Source organism: Prionailurus bengalensis, chromosome C2, assembly GCF_016509475.1.
Source record: "Prionailurus bengalensis isolate Pbe53 chromosome C2, Fcat_Pben_1.1_paternal_pri, whole genome shotgun sequence".
NCBI classification, from domain to species: Eukaryota; Metazoa; Chordata; class Mammalia; order Carnivora; family Felidae; genus Prionailurus; species Prionailurus bengalensis.
The window spans coordinates 76,034,414-76,051,406 of NC_057350.1; the positions used below are offsets into that span (position 1 = coordinate 76,034,414).

Consider the following 16,993-nt stretch of genomic DNA (forward strand, 5'->3'; position numbering starts at 1 on the left):
TAACTGTGAAGTTCTAAATGAGGGTTGCTCTAGCTGCCTGGGTCCTGGTTTAAGAAAAGAAGAGCCTCCTTGGGGCGCCTGGGTGGCGCAGTCGGTTAAGCGTCCGACTTCAGCCAGGTCACGATCTCGCGGTCCGGGAGTTCGAGCCCCGCGTTGGGCTCTGGGCTGATGGCTCAGAGCCTGGAGCCTGTTTCCGATTCTGTGTCTCCCTCTCTCTCTGCCCCTCCCCCGTTCATGCTCTGTCTCTCTCTGTCCCAAAAATAAATAAACGTTGAAAAAAAAAATTTAAAAAAAAAAAAAAGAAAAGAAGAGCCTCCATCCAACCCCTCATGGTCATACAGCCTGAATGAAAACAAGACTTTGTTGTTTTAAGTTACTGAGACTTTAGCTTTGTTACTCAGCATAACTGCATCTGTCCTGACTGATACAATTATATGTGGCTTTCTCACTAAATGATAAGTGTTATGTACTGGGGCTGTGTGTTTCTCTTCACCTTTGTATCTTCGGCACTTAGCACAGTACTGGCTGAGAGGAGCCACTAATACTATGTGTTGCATGCATGAACAAATTAAACCTGAGTTTTGAATTCCGTCCATTTCTGCAAGTTCCTGAATGTAGCTTACTATATTATTTCTCTTCTAAAATGTAGACAACCCCATTCCCCAATCAAACCCAGCTTTCCAGTTTCAGAGAAGATAAGTGGTTGCACAGACATCCCCAAATGCCTTTCAATGCAAACCACACTTATCTGAGTCTCTGGCAGAGGTTAATGGGGTACAGCTGACTTAGTTCTAAACGCCTCCATCACAAACTTCTCGCTTCTTCTGAAGATCCAGAGAAAGGTGGTCTGGTCATCACTGATATATGTTGGTGTCCTCAGGTAGCCATTTAATACCATATTGGCAGTATTCTTGCTTTCCACTTGCTGTTGTTTTTTTCATCTTTCAAGAATGAGCCTTCTAAAGTGAACATGCCTTGTAAAACTGACAATATGTAGCTTTCATGGCCTGTTGTGGCTATGGGAAGCTTCTAGGTGGAGCTAATAAGATGCCCCTTTGAATCTTGCCAAGAAGTTCTAACTGGCAAAAGCCATGACTTTTTAAACTGTCCTAAGAACTAAAAAGAAAAAAAAAGAAAGGGCAAGACTTATGAGATGAGGAAAATATATTGATAATGTGTACTGTATGCATGTTCTCAGATCTCTGTCTTTATTGGCTGCCGAGTAGGTACCAGACCACATGCTAAGTTATTTGGTGTGCCTGTTCTCATTTTATCCCTGTGACCACCAACTAAATTTTAGTTGTCATTCCCTAACTTCATTCCCCAACAGATGCCCAGAGTGGTTAATTATGTTGTTCATGGGTGAATCAGACTTGATTTCAGGCCTAACTCATGCTCATTGTGTTCAGAATAGCATAGTAGACTGTGACAAAGAAACTGATTTAAAAATTAGGCTTTTTTTCCCATTATGACTTTTGCCTTTTTTTTTTTTTAAGTAGGCTTTATGCCTAGCACAGAGCCCAACGTGGGGCTTGAACTCATGACCCTGAGATCAAGACTTGAGCTGAGATCAAGAATCAGACGCTTAACTGGCTGAGCCACCCGGAGCCCCTTTCACTCTGACTTTTGAATTATTAGTCAATGATCTTACAGATATATGCTGGCAGTATTTCGTATTATGTTGTGTAGCAAATCCCATGATCCTTGGGATGTGTTACTGGGGTACTGGCATTGACTGACACAATGGTACACTCAACAAGCAGTTGCCTTCTGATCCCAGGATCTGTGTTAGCCACTGTAGTAATAAAACCTGACTGCAGGAGCTTATGGACGATCGGCTGTGACAATTTGCTGAGCTTCTTTGCCAATTACTGTGTCAAATACTTTATATTGTTATCTTATTTAGGGGGAAAAATAAGCCGTGAGTACAGCCCGCTATTCAATAGGCATAGAAAGTGCTAATGTAAGAACTCAGACCAAGGCCTTCCATAGGGGTGTGCAGGTATTTATAATGCAGGACATTTGTTCAGAAGGAACAAGGAAGGGCTGGAATCAGGTCTGCCCTCTGCTTGCCAAGCTGGGTGCCATCCCACACGATGGCCTTCAGCAGAGGAGGCACCCATGGGCCAGCAGCAGTCTGAGCACAGCTAAGGGAGAGAATACTCTATCCATCTCCCTTCACCTAATATGTTTTATATGCCTTGCATGTGCTAGAGGCCTTAGACAGGCTTAGTTAAATCTTCAGAACAACTCTATGGAATAGGTGGTGTTTGCTATTCCAGTTTTACAGGTAGTGGAGAAAGGGAAGAACATATGGGGAAAATTAATTAAATATCTACTATGTGCTTAGACATTTCATATCGACCCTGTAAGTGTGGTTATGTGGTTGGTTGTTTTTTTTTAAATAGATGAGGAATTGGAAACATAAAGAGGTTAAATAACTTGTCTGAGTTATTTAAGTAGTAAATGACAAACCCACAGTTAAACCCAAGGCTATCTTAGTCCAGTGCTCTTGCATACATATTTGTATCAAAACAAGGGAAGATCAGGGAGACTCCTTTGAAGAGGCATCTTTTGAATCAGTCCTATTACCATATATAGTTAGTTTTTACCATACATGGGTTAATCAGTTTTTTAAAAGATTTAAATAAGATTACATGCACTTGTCTCAGAAATTATGCCAAGTAAAACAGACTCTTTGCATTATGGAATATATTGTTATAACCATTAATATTAATGACCACTCAGCAGATTATTGAAAAGCTGGGAAGTTCCAATCGTGTCTTACTTCTCTATTTCCTGTGTCTTATAGTCTATTTATTTTGGAATAGTAATAGCTTCTTGCAAGATTCTTCCTATGATAAATTCTATTTATGATTAGATCTGTGATAGGTATCTTATGTTAGATCTATCTATGGTAAGATTCTATTCTTCCTTATGATAAATGTGGATGCTCAGACATGTTCTGCTGCTTGCCCAAGGCCACACTACAGCTTTGACCAATGAAAGCTCAAAGTTGACACTTTACCTTCAGACCCCCTGCTATTTTCCTTTCAAGCATTCTGCATTTATGTCAAGTTCAGTTGTTGTCATAAGGAAAACAGTATATATATGCCATTCTGACCTTTGCAACTGTGGAAATAAGACAATGCTGTTAATCTGTCACCTGGGCTGTGTGATCTTGAGTGAGTTATTTCTCCTTTCTGAACCTCCTCTGTAAGGTGAGAGACTCCATAGATATGATTTCTTGCCACGAATGAAGAAAATCTTCCCCAAACTGGTATCATTAAAACTCCTGCAGATTGGTGCCTTTCTTGGAATAAGGTGGCCAGCCTACTTCTCAGAATGTTTCTCAGAATGTCAAGTAAGCCTGACAAAAACACTTATTTCTTTGAAGTGTAAATCAATTTTTTATAGGAAGGTTTTATTATGTATTAACAACCAATAGACGGTTCCCCAAGGAGATGTATCAGAATCACAGAAGCACTTTGTCAACATTGTTATATTCTGTACCTTTCCTACTATTAACTGTCACTGGCTGTCATGAGGCACTGTTATTGGTGTGTCACATGAGTTTGGGTAGAAAAGATAACACTTTTTTAGAAATGAATATTATTGAGATGCTCAGGTCTTTTTTTAATTTACGTAGAAATCTTTTGTATACATAGTCAAAGATACAGAGAGAGACAAAGCTGATCTAATTCTGTAGCTTTAATAATAAGACATAATTGGGGCACCTGGATGGCTCGGTCGGTTGAGCATCCGATTCTTGATTTCGGCTCAGGTCATGATCTCACAGTTTGTGAGATCAAGCCCTGCTTCAGGCTCTGTGCTGACAGCACAGGGAGCCTGCTTGGGATTTTCTCTCCCTCTCTCTGCCCCTCCCCCATTCTCACTGTTGCTCTCGCTGTCAAAATAAATAAATAAACTTCAAAAAATTATTATAAAAATAAGACATAAACATTTGACCTCTTTGACATATCTTTCTCCCTTCAACATGGGTAACAGCTTTGTTTTGTTTTGTTTTTTATGGAATCTGCACAAATACCTTATCTACTTAGCATTTATTAAATTACCTCCTTGAGCCCCACCCCCCCGTATCTACTGGAGTGACACTGTGAAGCTGGAAACCATACCCAGTTCCTGTGTTCTGGTGTTAACAATCTGGCAGCGTATGCTTGAGCGATGATGGCTTGGAGTATGAAGTCACTGGAGTGTGATCAAGTTTCATTCACGAGAATATGAGGGAGCCAGGGACAGAGTCCCATTTTTCACTTGACATTCTATGGAGGATCAGCAAAGGACTAAGTGGATGACATGGAGGTCATTCCTTAAACTTGAGGCCCCAGTGTAACAGAACCCAAGTCCATCTGTCCAGTGCATAGCAAAACCAATCACTGAGACACTGAGTGTGCAGCAAGGAAAGGGTTTCTTCAAGAGGCAGCCAAAGAGGTGGAGGCGGGGCAAGCCTTAAATCTACCTACCCAAGGGAGAGGGTCCAGGATTGCTAAAGGCAAGTGGAAAAGGGTCCGGATAAAGGGGAGAGAAGCTACTGAGGAGTGTTATTTTCCTTTCCTTGTTCTCAAAGAGAAGGCCAGGGGTCCTGACTGGTTTGGATGGTTTTTTGATGAAATCTTGAGTCTCTGCAAAACAACTGAATTAACACTTGGTTATCACTGGGTGTCAGGCAAGAATATTATGCCATAGAAACAGGGTAGCAGACAGCATGCCTGAGAACTAGCAGATTTGGGTAAAAGAGTTGCAGCCTGGCTTAGCTGCCCTGTTAACTCTTTAGTTACCAGTTACACCAGTAATTAAGGTCTTCTTAAGTAGAAACTACGGAATAAAGCAAAATCAAGGAATCAATTACAGGAAGAGAGGCTGGGTGGCAGTTTTACTTTGTGTTTTTAAGAGCAAACATGTGCCAATGCTTCCATGAAAAACGGGAGACCGACCCAAGGGAATACACTCTCTCTCTCTCCTGCTGACACGCTCAGCGTTCTGTGTGTATCTTCCTTTTATTCTCACTCTTGGTTTTGGATAATTCGCTAATAGCTAAACAGCCAGTCACTTGATCTCACCCTCCTGTAATTACACAGAAATCTTTGGATCAATTCAAAGAAGCACTTGTCAGAACTGGTGTCTGTGGCCAAAGTGTAGGGTTGATTTTTTTTTTTCTCTTCTGCCTTTTTCCCTCCAGCCCCTGGCTGTATTTCAGTTGCATGGCAACCCGTCTACCATGATAGCTGATGTCAGCTCATTTTCTTTTTTTTTTTTTTTTTTTCAACGTTTATTTATTTTTGGGCAGAGAGAGAGAGAGAGAGAGAGCATGAATGGGGGAGGGGCAGAGAGAGAGGGAGACACAGAATCTGAAACAGGCTCCAGGCTCCAGGCTCCGAGCCATCAGCCCAGAGCCCGACGCGGGGCTCGAACTCCCGGACCGCGAGATTGTGACCTGGCTGAAGACAGACGCTTAACCTACTGCGCCACCCAGGCGCCCTAGCTCATTTTCATTTCAACTTGGCCTAGGAAAGTTTTCAAGGAGGGCATCTGAGTTTGTAGAATGCTGGGGCAGGCTCCAGTCTGTGTTACCAAATCAGTGGTAACACTGCATACTAATTGGCTCAGGCAGGTAAATGTAAATGTAGGTGCCACAGGGGATTAGCTTCTGGAACAACTGGCCTTGGGGACTGTATTTCTAACTTTTAGGAACTTAGCAAATGAGCCTCAGCAATATTTTCTCTGCTGCTAAAGTTCTCTCTGCCCTTTAAAGGAGTTAAGTGTCCAAAATTAACCTAACTCCTGAAAACAGAATTTAGACAAATAGTTTTATGTCTCCTGAAAGGAGGGGCAGCATTTTAACTGGTGCATAAGCCACACTGAGGAGGAAAGACCATTTTATTACTGGCAGGAATGTTTTAGTGTATATGCTAACAAGTGGCAACATATTGAAACTTCTTTAATCCAGTAGAGGGCAGAAGTGAATTTTAGCTTTTTCTTTCTTTCTTTTTTAAGTTTTATTTATTTATTTTGAGAGAGACAGAGACAGTGTAAGTGGGGAAGGGGCAGAGAGAGAAAGGGAGAAAGAGAACCCCAAGCAGGCTCCATGCTGCCTGCACAGAGCCCAATGCAGTGCTTGAACTCATGAAACCATGAGATCGTGACCTGAGCCAAAATCAAGAGTCGGACACTTAACCTATTGAGCCACCCAGGTGCCCCAATTTAGCTTTTTCTTACCTTGCACATTTGCAAACAAATTATACTCAGCCTGTTAATGCACAACTTATTCTGGTTGTCTAGACAGGTCCTTGGTAGTATGCTCAAAGCCAGCTTCATCCTGTTCAGGACAGAAAACAATGTATAGAGTTTTGAGTCATTTATGCCTAAGAGGGAACAGTGATGTGGTATCCAAATTATAATACCACTTCTAATTTGTTCAGCTCTTATTTATTAATTATAATATTTCAACATATCTCCTACAGGTACTTATGGCACTCCACATGCTACAATTTAAAAATATTTGAAATAATGGCAAATTATTTCATTATCAAATATCCCTCTTTGAAAGCAACTGCCTACCTGTGAGCCCATAAAATAGTGAAAATGATTCTCCCAACCTGTTCTAGATTCTGAGAAGCAAATCTTACCTGTTTATCCTGTAGCTAAAACTTGAGGTGGTGACATTTGTTACATTATAAAGATGAGGTTAATACTGAAACATGGTAACAATTGAGAAATGAATCTTTCTTTGTCTTGGTGTTAATGGTAACTTTTAATCCTTGGTTACTAAATTTGGTTTTTGAAAACCGCTTTTAAAAGGAACGTAGGGGGGAGGCGCCTGGGTGGCTCAGTCGGTTAAGCGTCCGACTTCAGCCAGGTCACGATCTCGCGGTCCTTGAGTTCGAGCCCCGCGTCGGGCTCTGGGCTGATGGCTCGGAGCCTGGAGCCTGTTTCCGATTCTGTGTCTCCCTCTCTCTCTCTGCCCCTCCCCCGTTCATGCTCTGTCTCTCTCTGTCCCAAAAATAAATAAACGTTGAAAAAAAAATTTTTTTTAATAATAAAAAAAAAGGAACATAGGGGCACCTGTGTGTCTCAGTCAGTTAAGCCTCTGAGTCTTGATTTCTATTTCTGCTCAGGTCATGATCTCACGGTTGGTGAGCAGACTCCGTGCTGACATCGCAGAGCCTGCTTGGAATTCTCTCTTCCTCTCTCTCTCTCTCTCCCTCTCCCTCTCCCCTCCCTTTCCCTTTCCCTGTCCCTGTCCCTCTCTCCCTCTCCCTCTCTCCCTCTCCCCCTCTCCCCCCTCTCCCCCTCTCCCCCTCTCCCCCTCTCCCTCTCCCTCTCTCCCCCCTCCCTCTCCCTCTCCCTCTCTCCCTCCCCTCTCCCTCTCCCTCTCCCTCTCCCTCTCTCCCCCCATCCCTCTCCCTCTCCCTCTCTCTTTCTCTGTATCTCTCTCTCTCTCTCTCTGCCCGCCCCACTCGCCTGCGCATGTGCACACCCACACTCTCTCTCAAAATAAATAAATAAACATTAAAAAAATAAAAGGAAAAGGAAGATAAATTTTCCATGCTGACATTGTAGCAAAGGCTGCTTTTGCTTGGTTGGTATGTAATGTCTTACATTGGGTTACTTAGGAACCAGTCCCTGGAATGGAGTTAGGATGTTTATTAAGAAACACCCCTGGGATCAGCCACCATGGAAGGGAGGGACCCTAAGGAGGATCAGGCAGAGGGAGAAGTCAGGTGTCTTTGAAGACCACAGTGTCTGCCTTAGCTGACCCCCCACCTCCACCCCCGGGAACTCTGGATTTGAATTGTTTTTCAGAGTATCCTGAACCGGGGCATTCCCAGATTGATATGTATCCCCATCCTCCCCCCAAGTCCAGGACATGACTTTGGTTGAGCTGGCTCTTGGCAGCCAGTCCTTAAGGGACAGCACTGACAGCAGGAGTGTGAGAAACAGCCTCCAGTCAGGTATACTGGATTCTTTCTGACCAATTATGGATTTTTTAAAACAAAAGTGGTAGCTTGCTATATTCCTATTTATATGTACAGAAATGGCACTAAATGAGAGTTTTTCATGGTTAATGTGGTTTGGAAAATAGGATCTTAAAGAACAGAAGAGAGCACATTTTTATTTCATTTGAGTATTAAATTCTGAAATAAAACGGTAGCGTAAGCATGTATACAAGGCTTATCTATTTGCATTTGGATTGTCTTATTAATAATAGGCCATGTTGATTCAAAGTAATTGCAGTGAATAATGGAATTGTATTTTGTGATAGTTCTTTGCGATCTTTGGAGAAAATTTGTTATGTATGTCACAGAGAGTGATGCTGGCAGGAAGGGCATGGTTGTATGTGGATGGGACAGTCATTTACATTTAGTCTTTATTTAAACAATTCATCCCATTAATGGGTTCAGTCCCTTTAATTCTATCTTTTTGTTCCTTTGTCATTTAGTCATACCTTCAGTTCCATTCCCACTGGGTACAGAGCCCAATGCCTGCCTACCACATAGTGGAGACATAGTCCTCTCTCTCAAAGAGCTCACGTTAGCATCCAAAAATCACGTTTTTTATATCACCACACAATTGTACTAGAAAAGCATACCATTTGGGAAGATATTAAGCTCATGATGCAAGACATGAGTTTTCTAAAATTTAGTGTGTGGGGGGGGGGGTTGTTTTTTTTTTTTTTTTTTGAAAACCCTGGGTTTTTTTCATTGGTAATAAATATTTCAGTTGTTTTGTGTGTGTGTGTGTGTGTGTGTGTGTGTGTGTGTGTGTGAAGACAAACTAACTTTGTTCATTTTTTAATGAAAATGTCTATCAGATACCCACGTCTGAATGCCCATAGTTTATCGTGGTTTTTTAAAGTAAAAATGGTCTTCCACGAACAAAGCAGCTGACTTAGCCCACAGCTCTAGCATGAACCCTCTTCTTGAGGACAGCTTTTGTATTTCAGTGTGAGGCAGAAGTGCATTCTGGTTGCTTCCCATTTTGTCACACAGCATTAGAGAGGCAGCCCCAGGTGGCCCCAGTTGGTTAAGCGTCTGACTCTTGATTTCTGCTCAGGTCAGGATCCATGCTGTGTTGGGCTCTGTGCTGACAGTGTGGAACCTGCTTAGGATTCTCTCTCTCTCTCTCTCTCTCTCTCTCTCTCTCTCTCTCTCTCTGCCCCTGCCCCCTTCTTTCTCTCTCTCAAAACAAATAAATAAACATTAAAAAATTTAAAAAAGAAAGGTGGTTCAAGAGTTGGGATTTAATAAAGTTAACCCATTTCATTTTTCTTTTCCATTAGGGATTTTCTGGAGTGAAACTGAATTTTTTAAATAATTTTTTAATTCATTTTTCATTAAAAAAACTTTTTTTAATGTTTATTTTTGAGAGAGAGATAGAGTGCAAGTGGGGGAGGGCAGAGAGAGAGAGAGAGGGAGACACAGAATCTGAAGCAGGTTCCAGGCTCTGAGCTGTCAGCACAGAGCTGGACGTGAGGCTCGAAGTCACGAACTGGGACATCATGACTTGAGCTGAAGTCGGACACTCAACCGACTGAGCCACCCAGGCGCCCTTGAATTTTTTTTTTTTTTAATGCTAGTACAGTAAAGAGTCCAAGGACTGCCAGTGTGGTTTAGTGCCACTGTCTTCATGAATGCCTACCAGTTTGTCCCTCCACTTACTTCATACCATCAAGCGTCAGTTCAGGTGTCAACACGGTGAAAAAAGACAAATGATGTGTTAGTGTTATTGTGGAAAGAGCTGTGACCTCACCACCCCCTGAAAGTGTCCTGCATTCAGTCTCCACAGCCCACGCTGAGAATCACTGGCACAGAGGGATGTTTACGCAGGGCAAACCTAGGGGTGAGGAGGCTGTTTTGGCAAGAGACAAAAGAGCCTGGCTTTGTATGATGACAGCAAAGATGGGGAACAGGGAAGGAGTGAGAAATGTTGCAGAGGTTATATAGACAAAATTTGGCTGTAGAAGCCAATGAAGATTAAAGCTTACTGAGGTTTTCAGCCTGGATGATCTAGTGGATGGCGATGCTACTGACCATGGTGATGACGGGGGGAAGGAAGGCCCCTGTTTATGATTGAAAAAGTTACTGCTCTTGCCACAAGAGAAAAGTCTACTGTAATTCTCCCACTCAGTAAAGGATGTATTCTCGCATGTATGAGAAAGAAGAAAATACTGCTGGCTGGGTCCGTGTGGCAGCCTGAGATCTGAATTTGCACCGGAAGCGAATAGTGGGTGTTGGAAACTCAGCACGTTCTACATTGATGCCAAAGAGTCTGGTATCTGTGCTTCCTGTAATAGTGTTTTCTCTTTCTGCTTTTCTAGGAATGGTGCAAAAGCTGGACCAAAAACTTCCAGTGGCCAATGAGTACCTGTTGCTCTCCGGGGGAGTCCGGGAAGGCGTGGTGGACCTGGACTTAGATGAGCTGAATGTCTATGCCCGGGGGACAGACTACGACATGGACTTCACTCTTCTGGTGCCAGCCCTTAAGCTGCATGACCGTAATCAGCCTGTGACACTCGACATGCGCCACTCAGCCTTGTGCCACTCTTGGCTGAGCCTCCGGCTCTTTGACGAGGGGACAATCAGTAAGTGGAAAGACTGCTGCACCATCGTGGATCACATCAACGGTGCCACCAACTACTTCTTCTCCCCAACCAAAGTGGCCGACTGGTTCTATGACTCCATCAGCATTGTCCTCTCGGAGATCCAGAAGAAACCCCAGCGAGGGATGCCAAAGGTGGAAAAGGTAGAGAAGAACGGGACCATCATCTCCATCATTCTGGGAGTGGGGAGCAGTCGCATGTTGTATGATATCGTCCCTGTGGTATCTTTCAAGGGCTGGCCTGCAGTGGCCCAGAGCTGGCTCATGGAGAACCACTTTTGGGATGGGAAGATCACTGAGGAAGAGGTCATCAGTGGGTTTTACTTGGTGCCTGCTTGCTCATACAAGGGTAAGAAGGACAATGAATGGCGGCTGTCCTTTGCCAGGAGCGAGGTGCAGCTGAAGAAGTGCATCTCTAGTAGCCTCATGCAGGCCTACCAGGCCTGCAAAGCCATCATCATTAAACTCCTGTCCCGGCCCAAGGCTATCAGCCCCTATCACCTGCGGAGCATGATGCTCTGGGCCTGTGACAGACTTCCTGCCAACTACTTGGCCCAAGAAGACTATGCAGCGCACTTTTTGCTGGGCCTCATCGATGACCTACAACACTGTCTAGTCAACAAGATGTGCCCCAATTATTTCATCCCTCAGTGCAACATGCTGGAGCACCTGTCAGAGGAGACCGTCATGCTCCATGCGCGGAAGCTCTCCTCCGTCCGCTCGGACCCGGCGGAGCACTTGCGCACGGCCATCGAGCACGTCAAGGCGGCCAACCGGCTGACGCTGGAGCTCCAGAGGCGGGGCAGCACCACCAGCATCCCCTCCCCGCAGTCCGACGGAGGGGACCCCAACCAGCCTGATGACCGTTTGGCCAAAAAACTGCAACAGCTAGTGACTGAGAACCCGGGGAAATCCATCTCTGTCTTTATCAACCCTGATGATGTCACAAGGCCCCATTTCAGAATTGATGATAAATTTTTCTGAGCGTTTTGCTGCCTCCCCCCTCCCCCACCCTTTTTTCTGGTTCTCAAACGCTCATCATGTGTAGTGTGGTTTGTGATGCTGACTTTCCGTTTTTTACATATCCAGCCTAGATTGGATCTGTTAAGAACACATTTTAAGTTTCCTGGTTCTGCAGGACGGTGCAGGCTCTGAAACAGTATATTACTATTTCATATTCTGCCTCTGATTTTGTTGTTTATTTTTTGTAGTTATTGTCACATTGGTTTTTGGTTTTGGTTTTTTTAAGGAGAACTTGAGCCATAGACGAAAATGCCCATGAATTCTCTTGCTTTTTTACTGTTTCATGCTTTGTGCAAATTTGTTAATGAGGATAGGGCAACAGATCTCTTTCTGACACTTCAGGATTCTGTTGTGGGTTTTTTTGTGGGGTTTTTTTGCCTTTTTATTTAATTTTTTTAATGAGCTTTCATCACTACAGATATTTGAGAATCATCTGAACCTGGAAACTACCTGGTGTGTTAGCTGGGTTTATTCCCTTTGACCAGTGACGGGAGTAGTTTCCCCCTTTTCACCAAACAATGTAGACTTTGAAAGTGATAATGCTACCAGTTGTGTTTTGAAGCAACTTCATTGAATGTAATTGTCCTCAGATCAGAACTTTGGATGATTTGGAGGGTGTGTTTGACAACTTTCCAAACAGAATTAAGGTTTCCAAATGGTAGTTTTAGCGTGTGTAATTATTTGAAGCCTTATTTAAATCCTATTAAAGAACATACCATTATAATTGTTATTTGCACTAATGAAATCTTGGCCATTGTCAGAGTTCCAGTGTGTGTGTTTCAATAGACATTGACATCCACTGTTGAAATGCTATCATTTTTTTTTTCATTTAACCCATTTCTCTCGATCAATAGAATGATTCTTTGCATTTGTTTCGTTCTCCTTTAATTGTGGGGTCCTGTTTTTCCCTCTTTGATATTCCTGGTTCCTGTCTTACGGAGAGAAGTTTGTAAAGCTTTACACCTGCTAAGTGACCATCTGAAGCTAGGGAAAATATACTTGATAGAGTAGGTGTCTTTGTATGTACTGCTTTTGGGGTTATAGAGGTAAGCTTTTATGTAAAGTCTCTTTGCTTCTACTGGGAGTTGTGGGGAAAACTGGCAGAAAGAATTTATAATCCCTGAATAGAAGACACCATGCCTGTTCAAAAGCAGGTTTTCTATAGAGCAGGAACAAGGACATATCTGTGGGTGGTAGCTTTGTGTGGAGGTGTCTTATCTTCATGAATGAAATCACTTGCCAGGTTTAGATACCACAAGTCACTGGCTCCCTGTTTTGGTATGGACTCATGGCAAACTGAGGTGTCTGAGAGGTCAGGGGCCCAGCTGATATCTCAAAGGATGACCGTGATGTCTACTATTGGAAAGGTCAAGCAACAATTTGGATTTGATCTTAAAGGTCCAGACTCACAAGTTGGATTTTAGCCAATTGAAATCAGGCATATGCAGTCTTGGGTTTTTGCATGGGAATTAATGTAATGCTTATAACTGAAAATGAAATCATTCAGCCATCTTAAGTCCAACACAAAATAATAAACATATTGGCCTTGGAACGTTGTTGTTGCTGTTGTTCGTTTGTAATCGGGGAACCATTTTCTTATTGGTAATACCAACGGTGATTTTCAGTAAACATAGCCCTGGGTTTGCTATTGTCTTTCAGACCAGATGTCCGTGTAGTGAACACCCAGTTTTCCTACTAGTATCTTTGTCCCTTTCCCCAGTTTTCCTACTAGTATCTACCTGCCCTCCACATAATCTATGTCCTTCTCAGAAATGAGCCCATCCCCAGCTCCAGATATGCATCCTGATTGGTATAAATCAATCGACATAACCATTTCCCTGGCCACAATTACTGTGGATTAGTCCTATGAGGTAAGCTGTTCCACTCAGGGAGGGACATGTTCAGGACTCTTGCTCAGAATGCTGGGGAAGAAGCAGGCCTCTGGATGTGCAGGAAGAAGCACTTGGCCTCTGTCCTCTGACAACTGTCATATAGTCACGACTGGAACCAGCCTTAGGATGAAATGACATGGTGTAACACTATGGAGAGAGGAGAAAGAACATGAACCATCAGGCACAACCCCCACCCCCACCCCAAGTCTAAGGCCTCTCCTCCCACTGGTTTTTCTTGTCAAATGAGTCAACATTTAGTTCTTTTAGCTGGTTTAAATTTGGTTCAACTCACCAAAATATTTAAACTGACATTCCAAACTATTTTGGTTCATTTAAACTATTTTAATGTTAAGAGATGTGTGTCTCTTTTCTTTCTGCAGATGGGTATCAGGGATATCTCCTATAGTTTATCTAAAGGCTAGTTTCTACTTTCTGACTTGCTTAATTCCAAAGAATATCATAGACTCTGTAACTAAGAAATATGCACCTGGTAAAGTATGTTAAAACTTATTATACTTTGACCATTATGTTACACTTCCTAGATTAGAAGCAATTGTTGTAAACCACTAAAGTAGCAAGCATATTCAAAGGCACTGGTTCTCTTTAAAGTCAACCATACACTGCCATAACTGTGCTTTGAAGTGGCCTCTCAAATACAATTAGCAACATTTACAATATTTTTAATGCTGTGTTTGCAGGCAAAGTTTCATTCCAGATGTGATAAAAAGCCTAGTTTCAGTGATCCTTTTGGCATGTTTTTCCTTTTGCCACGTCTAGTCCTAATAAAGAACATGCTCTACAAATTCTGGGTTTAACTTTATTTTAAAAGTCCAGAGGTTTCTGAGATCTAGTAACTTTAAAACTTTAATATTTTTTAATTCCTGGAATTTTCTATCAGCACCATAAACCTAGGACACGGGTCAGACGTTGCTGAAGGTGGGTAGATACGGAATGTAGTCTGATACCCTTTCTTATCTGAAACTTAGTAAATCATTGAATTACTAGCCTGCTCTCCTTCTGAAGTCCAGAAGATTGGTGAAAATCACTTCCTTTTCAAGTGCAATAGGAAGTGCCTTAAGGCTGGAGTCACAGTTTCCAGATAGCTTATAACTGATTTTTTTTGGTTGTGGGAATTTACAAGCTACAACTCAAAGGATTTCAATTCTCTGATGAGACCTGATTTCATGTATTTCACAAGTAGATTATTTCCTACCCTCTGCTTTTCTCATGTGAAACAAAAGATCCAAAGATAAAAGTTGGTTTCAGAGTGGAAGGAGCCAATTAGGATCAGATATTATAAAAATAAAAAGCTCCCTGAAATTACTATGCAGAATTATTTCTGGAGGATTCTGGGGCTAGTCGAAGAGCCCCTAGGGACTTCTGCACCACCCCTTACACACATGCACACACAGTGCTTTCACTGCACTGGTTGGAAATTTCTTTAGTCTATTTTGTAACACTTCCAGGGAGGATTCAGCCCATTGGCTGGTCACAGCAAAATGTTGGTTCTTTTGGATCAGTTCGTTACCTTGCTGAGAAAAATTTCCTGACTTGGAGTTCAGCCTTGGATGAGATTGCTGGGAAGGAAAAGGAAGCTTGTGCTTAGCAGCAGATGCGGAATCCTAGGGTGAGGCGGTGTCCTGCTGCTTCAAAGCTCCACACTGGTCTTTGGGGAAGTACCCAAACTTCCATCCTGATATGCTCTCCCCGGAACCTCCTCCCTTGAGCCCCCCCAGGAGGCATTTGTATGGCTATTTCACTTCCCAGATGGCCATTATTAAGGGTCAGGGAAAGACTTATTTAACACTTTCCATCATATTCTGACCTGGAGGGTGAAAAGCTATTTGCCATTAAACAGAGCATTATTCATATACTAAAGGAAAGATGGGCATCATTTCCTGTTCCTGTTACTTTATTAATATTGGGTAAATAATATGTATTTTCAAACTGATTGATTCAGTGTCATTAGTGCTCTTCTATGAGACAAATAGTTTTTAAAATGTACCTCTTACGCTCTGATTTCCTCAATAGGTAAACAAAGAATGTATGATCTCAATATTGTTTAGTTATTTGCCATTGGAGAATTATTTGCAACACGTCTAAAGTTCCAACTTCTGTTAATGAGATGGAAAAGTATAGTTTTTATTTTTTAAGAAAACATACATCATATACAGTAGAAATCAAGCTTATAATAATCGAACTACAATATTGTTTCTCTATGCCCATTTCATAGTGATACTGTATTAGCAGTACGTTCAAAAACATGATGGTCCGTAAAGTGCACCATTTGCTGTATGGCACTAAACTTCTATACTAATCTAGTGTGACCCTGGTTTTCTAAGTTTGGGTTGACAGCTTTTAATCCACAGTTGGGTCCCAACATTCATCAAACATCAGGGAGACCATACACCTGTGTCAGTGTGGTTTAGAATAATGAAGAAATTTGAGCAAAGCCAAATACTAATCCCCTATGTAAAAGCACTGTTGTTCAAGTATCTTTAAAGACAGACATATGGTTCACTCTTATGTGGATCCTGAGAAACTTAACAGGAACCCATGGGGGAGGGAAAGGAAAAAAAAAAAAAAAAAGAGGTTAGAGTGGGAGAGAGCCAAAGCATAAGAGACTCTTAAAAACTGAGAACAAACTGAGGTCTGATGGGGTTGTGGGAGGGAGGGGAGGGTGGGTGATGGGTATTGAGGAGGGCACCTGTTGGGATGAGCACTGGGTGTTGTATGGTAACCAATTTGACAATAAATTTCATATATTTAAAAAAATAAAAAAAAATAAAGACAGATATATTTACCCTTAAGTTAGCAGCTGAGATGAGAATGTTTGTATTTCTGGGCCACTTTCCCTCTCTTTTCAGGGTGAGTGAACTCTTACTGTGACTTTGGTAAGGGTGGACACATTGATACATTTTTCATCCACCATCTTTTCCACCAATTAATCACCAAAGCTAAAGGGTGGTAAGTGTGGATGGAGGTTAAACTTTGATTTTAAATCCTTTGACTTCATATCTTTATCTGTAAAATGCAGAAGTGGGGTAAGCTGTTACCTTCCTTTCTGGGTTTCTCAATCCAAGATTGCCTGTCTCCAGGGCACCTGGGTGGCTGAGTTGGTTAAACATCCAACACTTGGTTTTGGCTCAGGTCATGATCTCACGGTCCATGAGATTGAGTCGGTCTCTGCACTGGCAACATGGAGTCTGCTTAGGATTCTCTTTCTCTCCTTCTCTCATTGCCCCTCCTCTGCTTGTGCTCTCTCTCTCTCTCAAAATAAATAAATAAACCTAAAAAAAATAAAATTAATTGCACCTGTATATATAGTGGGGCATAGCAAACGTTCATCAAGTACTTTCTAGTACAGATGTTCTTACTAGATGCTTTGTACTCATGAACCCATTTAAGTATCATGATAACTCTAAACATCCAAGGAAACCAAAACTCAGAAATCAGAC

General features: G+C 42.3%; 1 protein-coding gene across 1 annotated transcript in view; it reads left to right on the plus strand.

Moving 5' to 3' along the window:
* MB21D2 (Mab-21 domain containing 2) overlaps positions 1-13,195 on the plus strand; it is a 114,957-nt gene extending 101,762 nt beyond the window's left edge. The window contains exon 2 of the mRNA XM_043594578.1: positions 10,340-13,195. Coding sequence (XP_043450513.1) covers positions 10,340-11,604 — 1,265 coding nt within the window. The 3' untranslated portion in view covers positions 11,605-13,195. The remainder of the gene's footprint in view (positions 1-10,339) is intronic.
* The last annotated feature ends 3,798 nt before the right edge of the window (positions 13,196-16,993 follow it).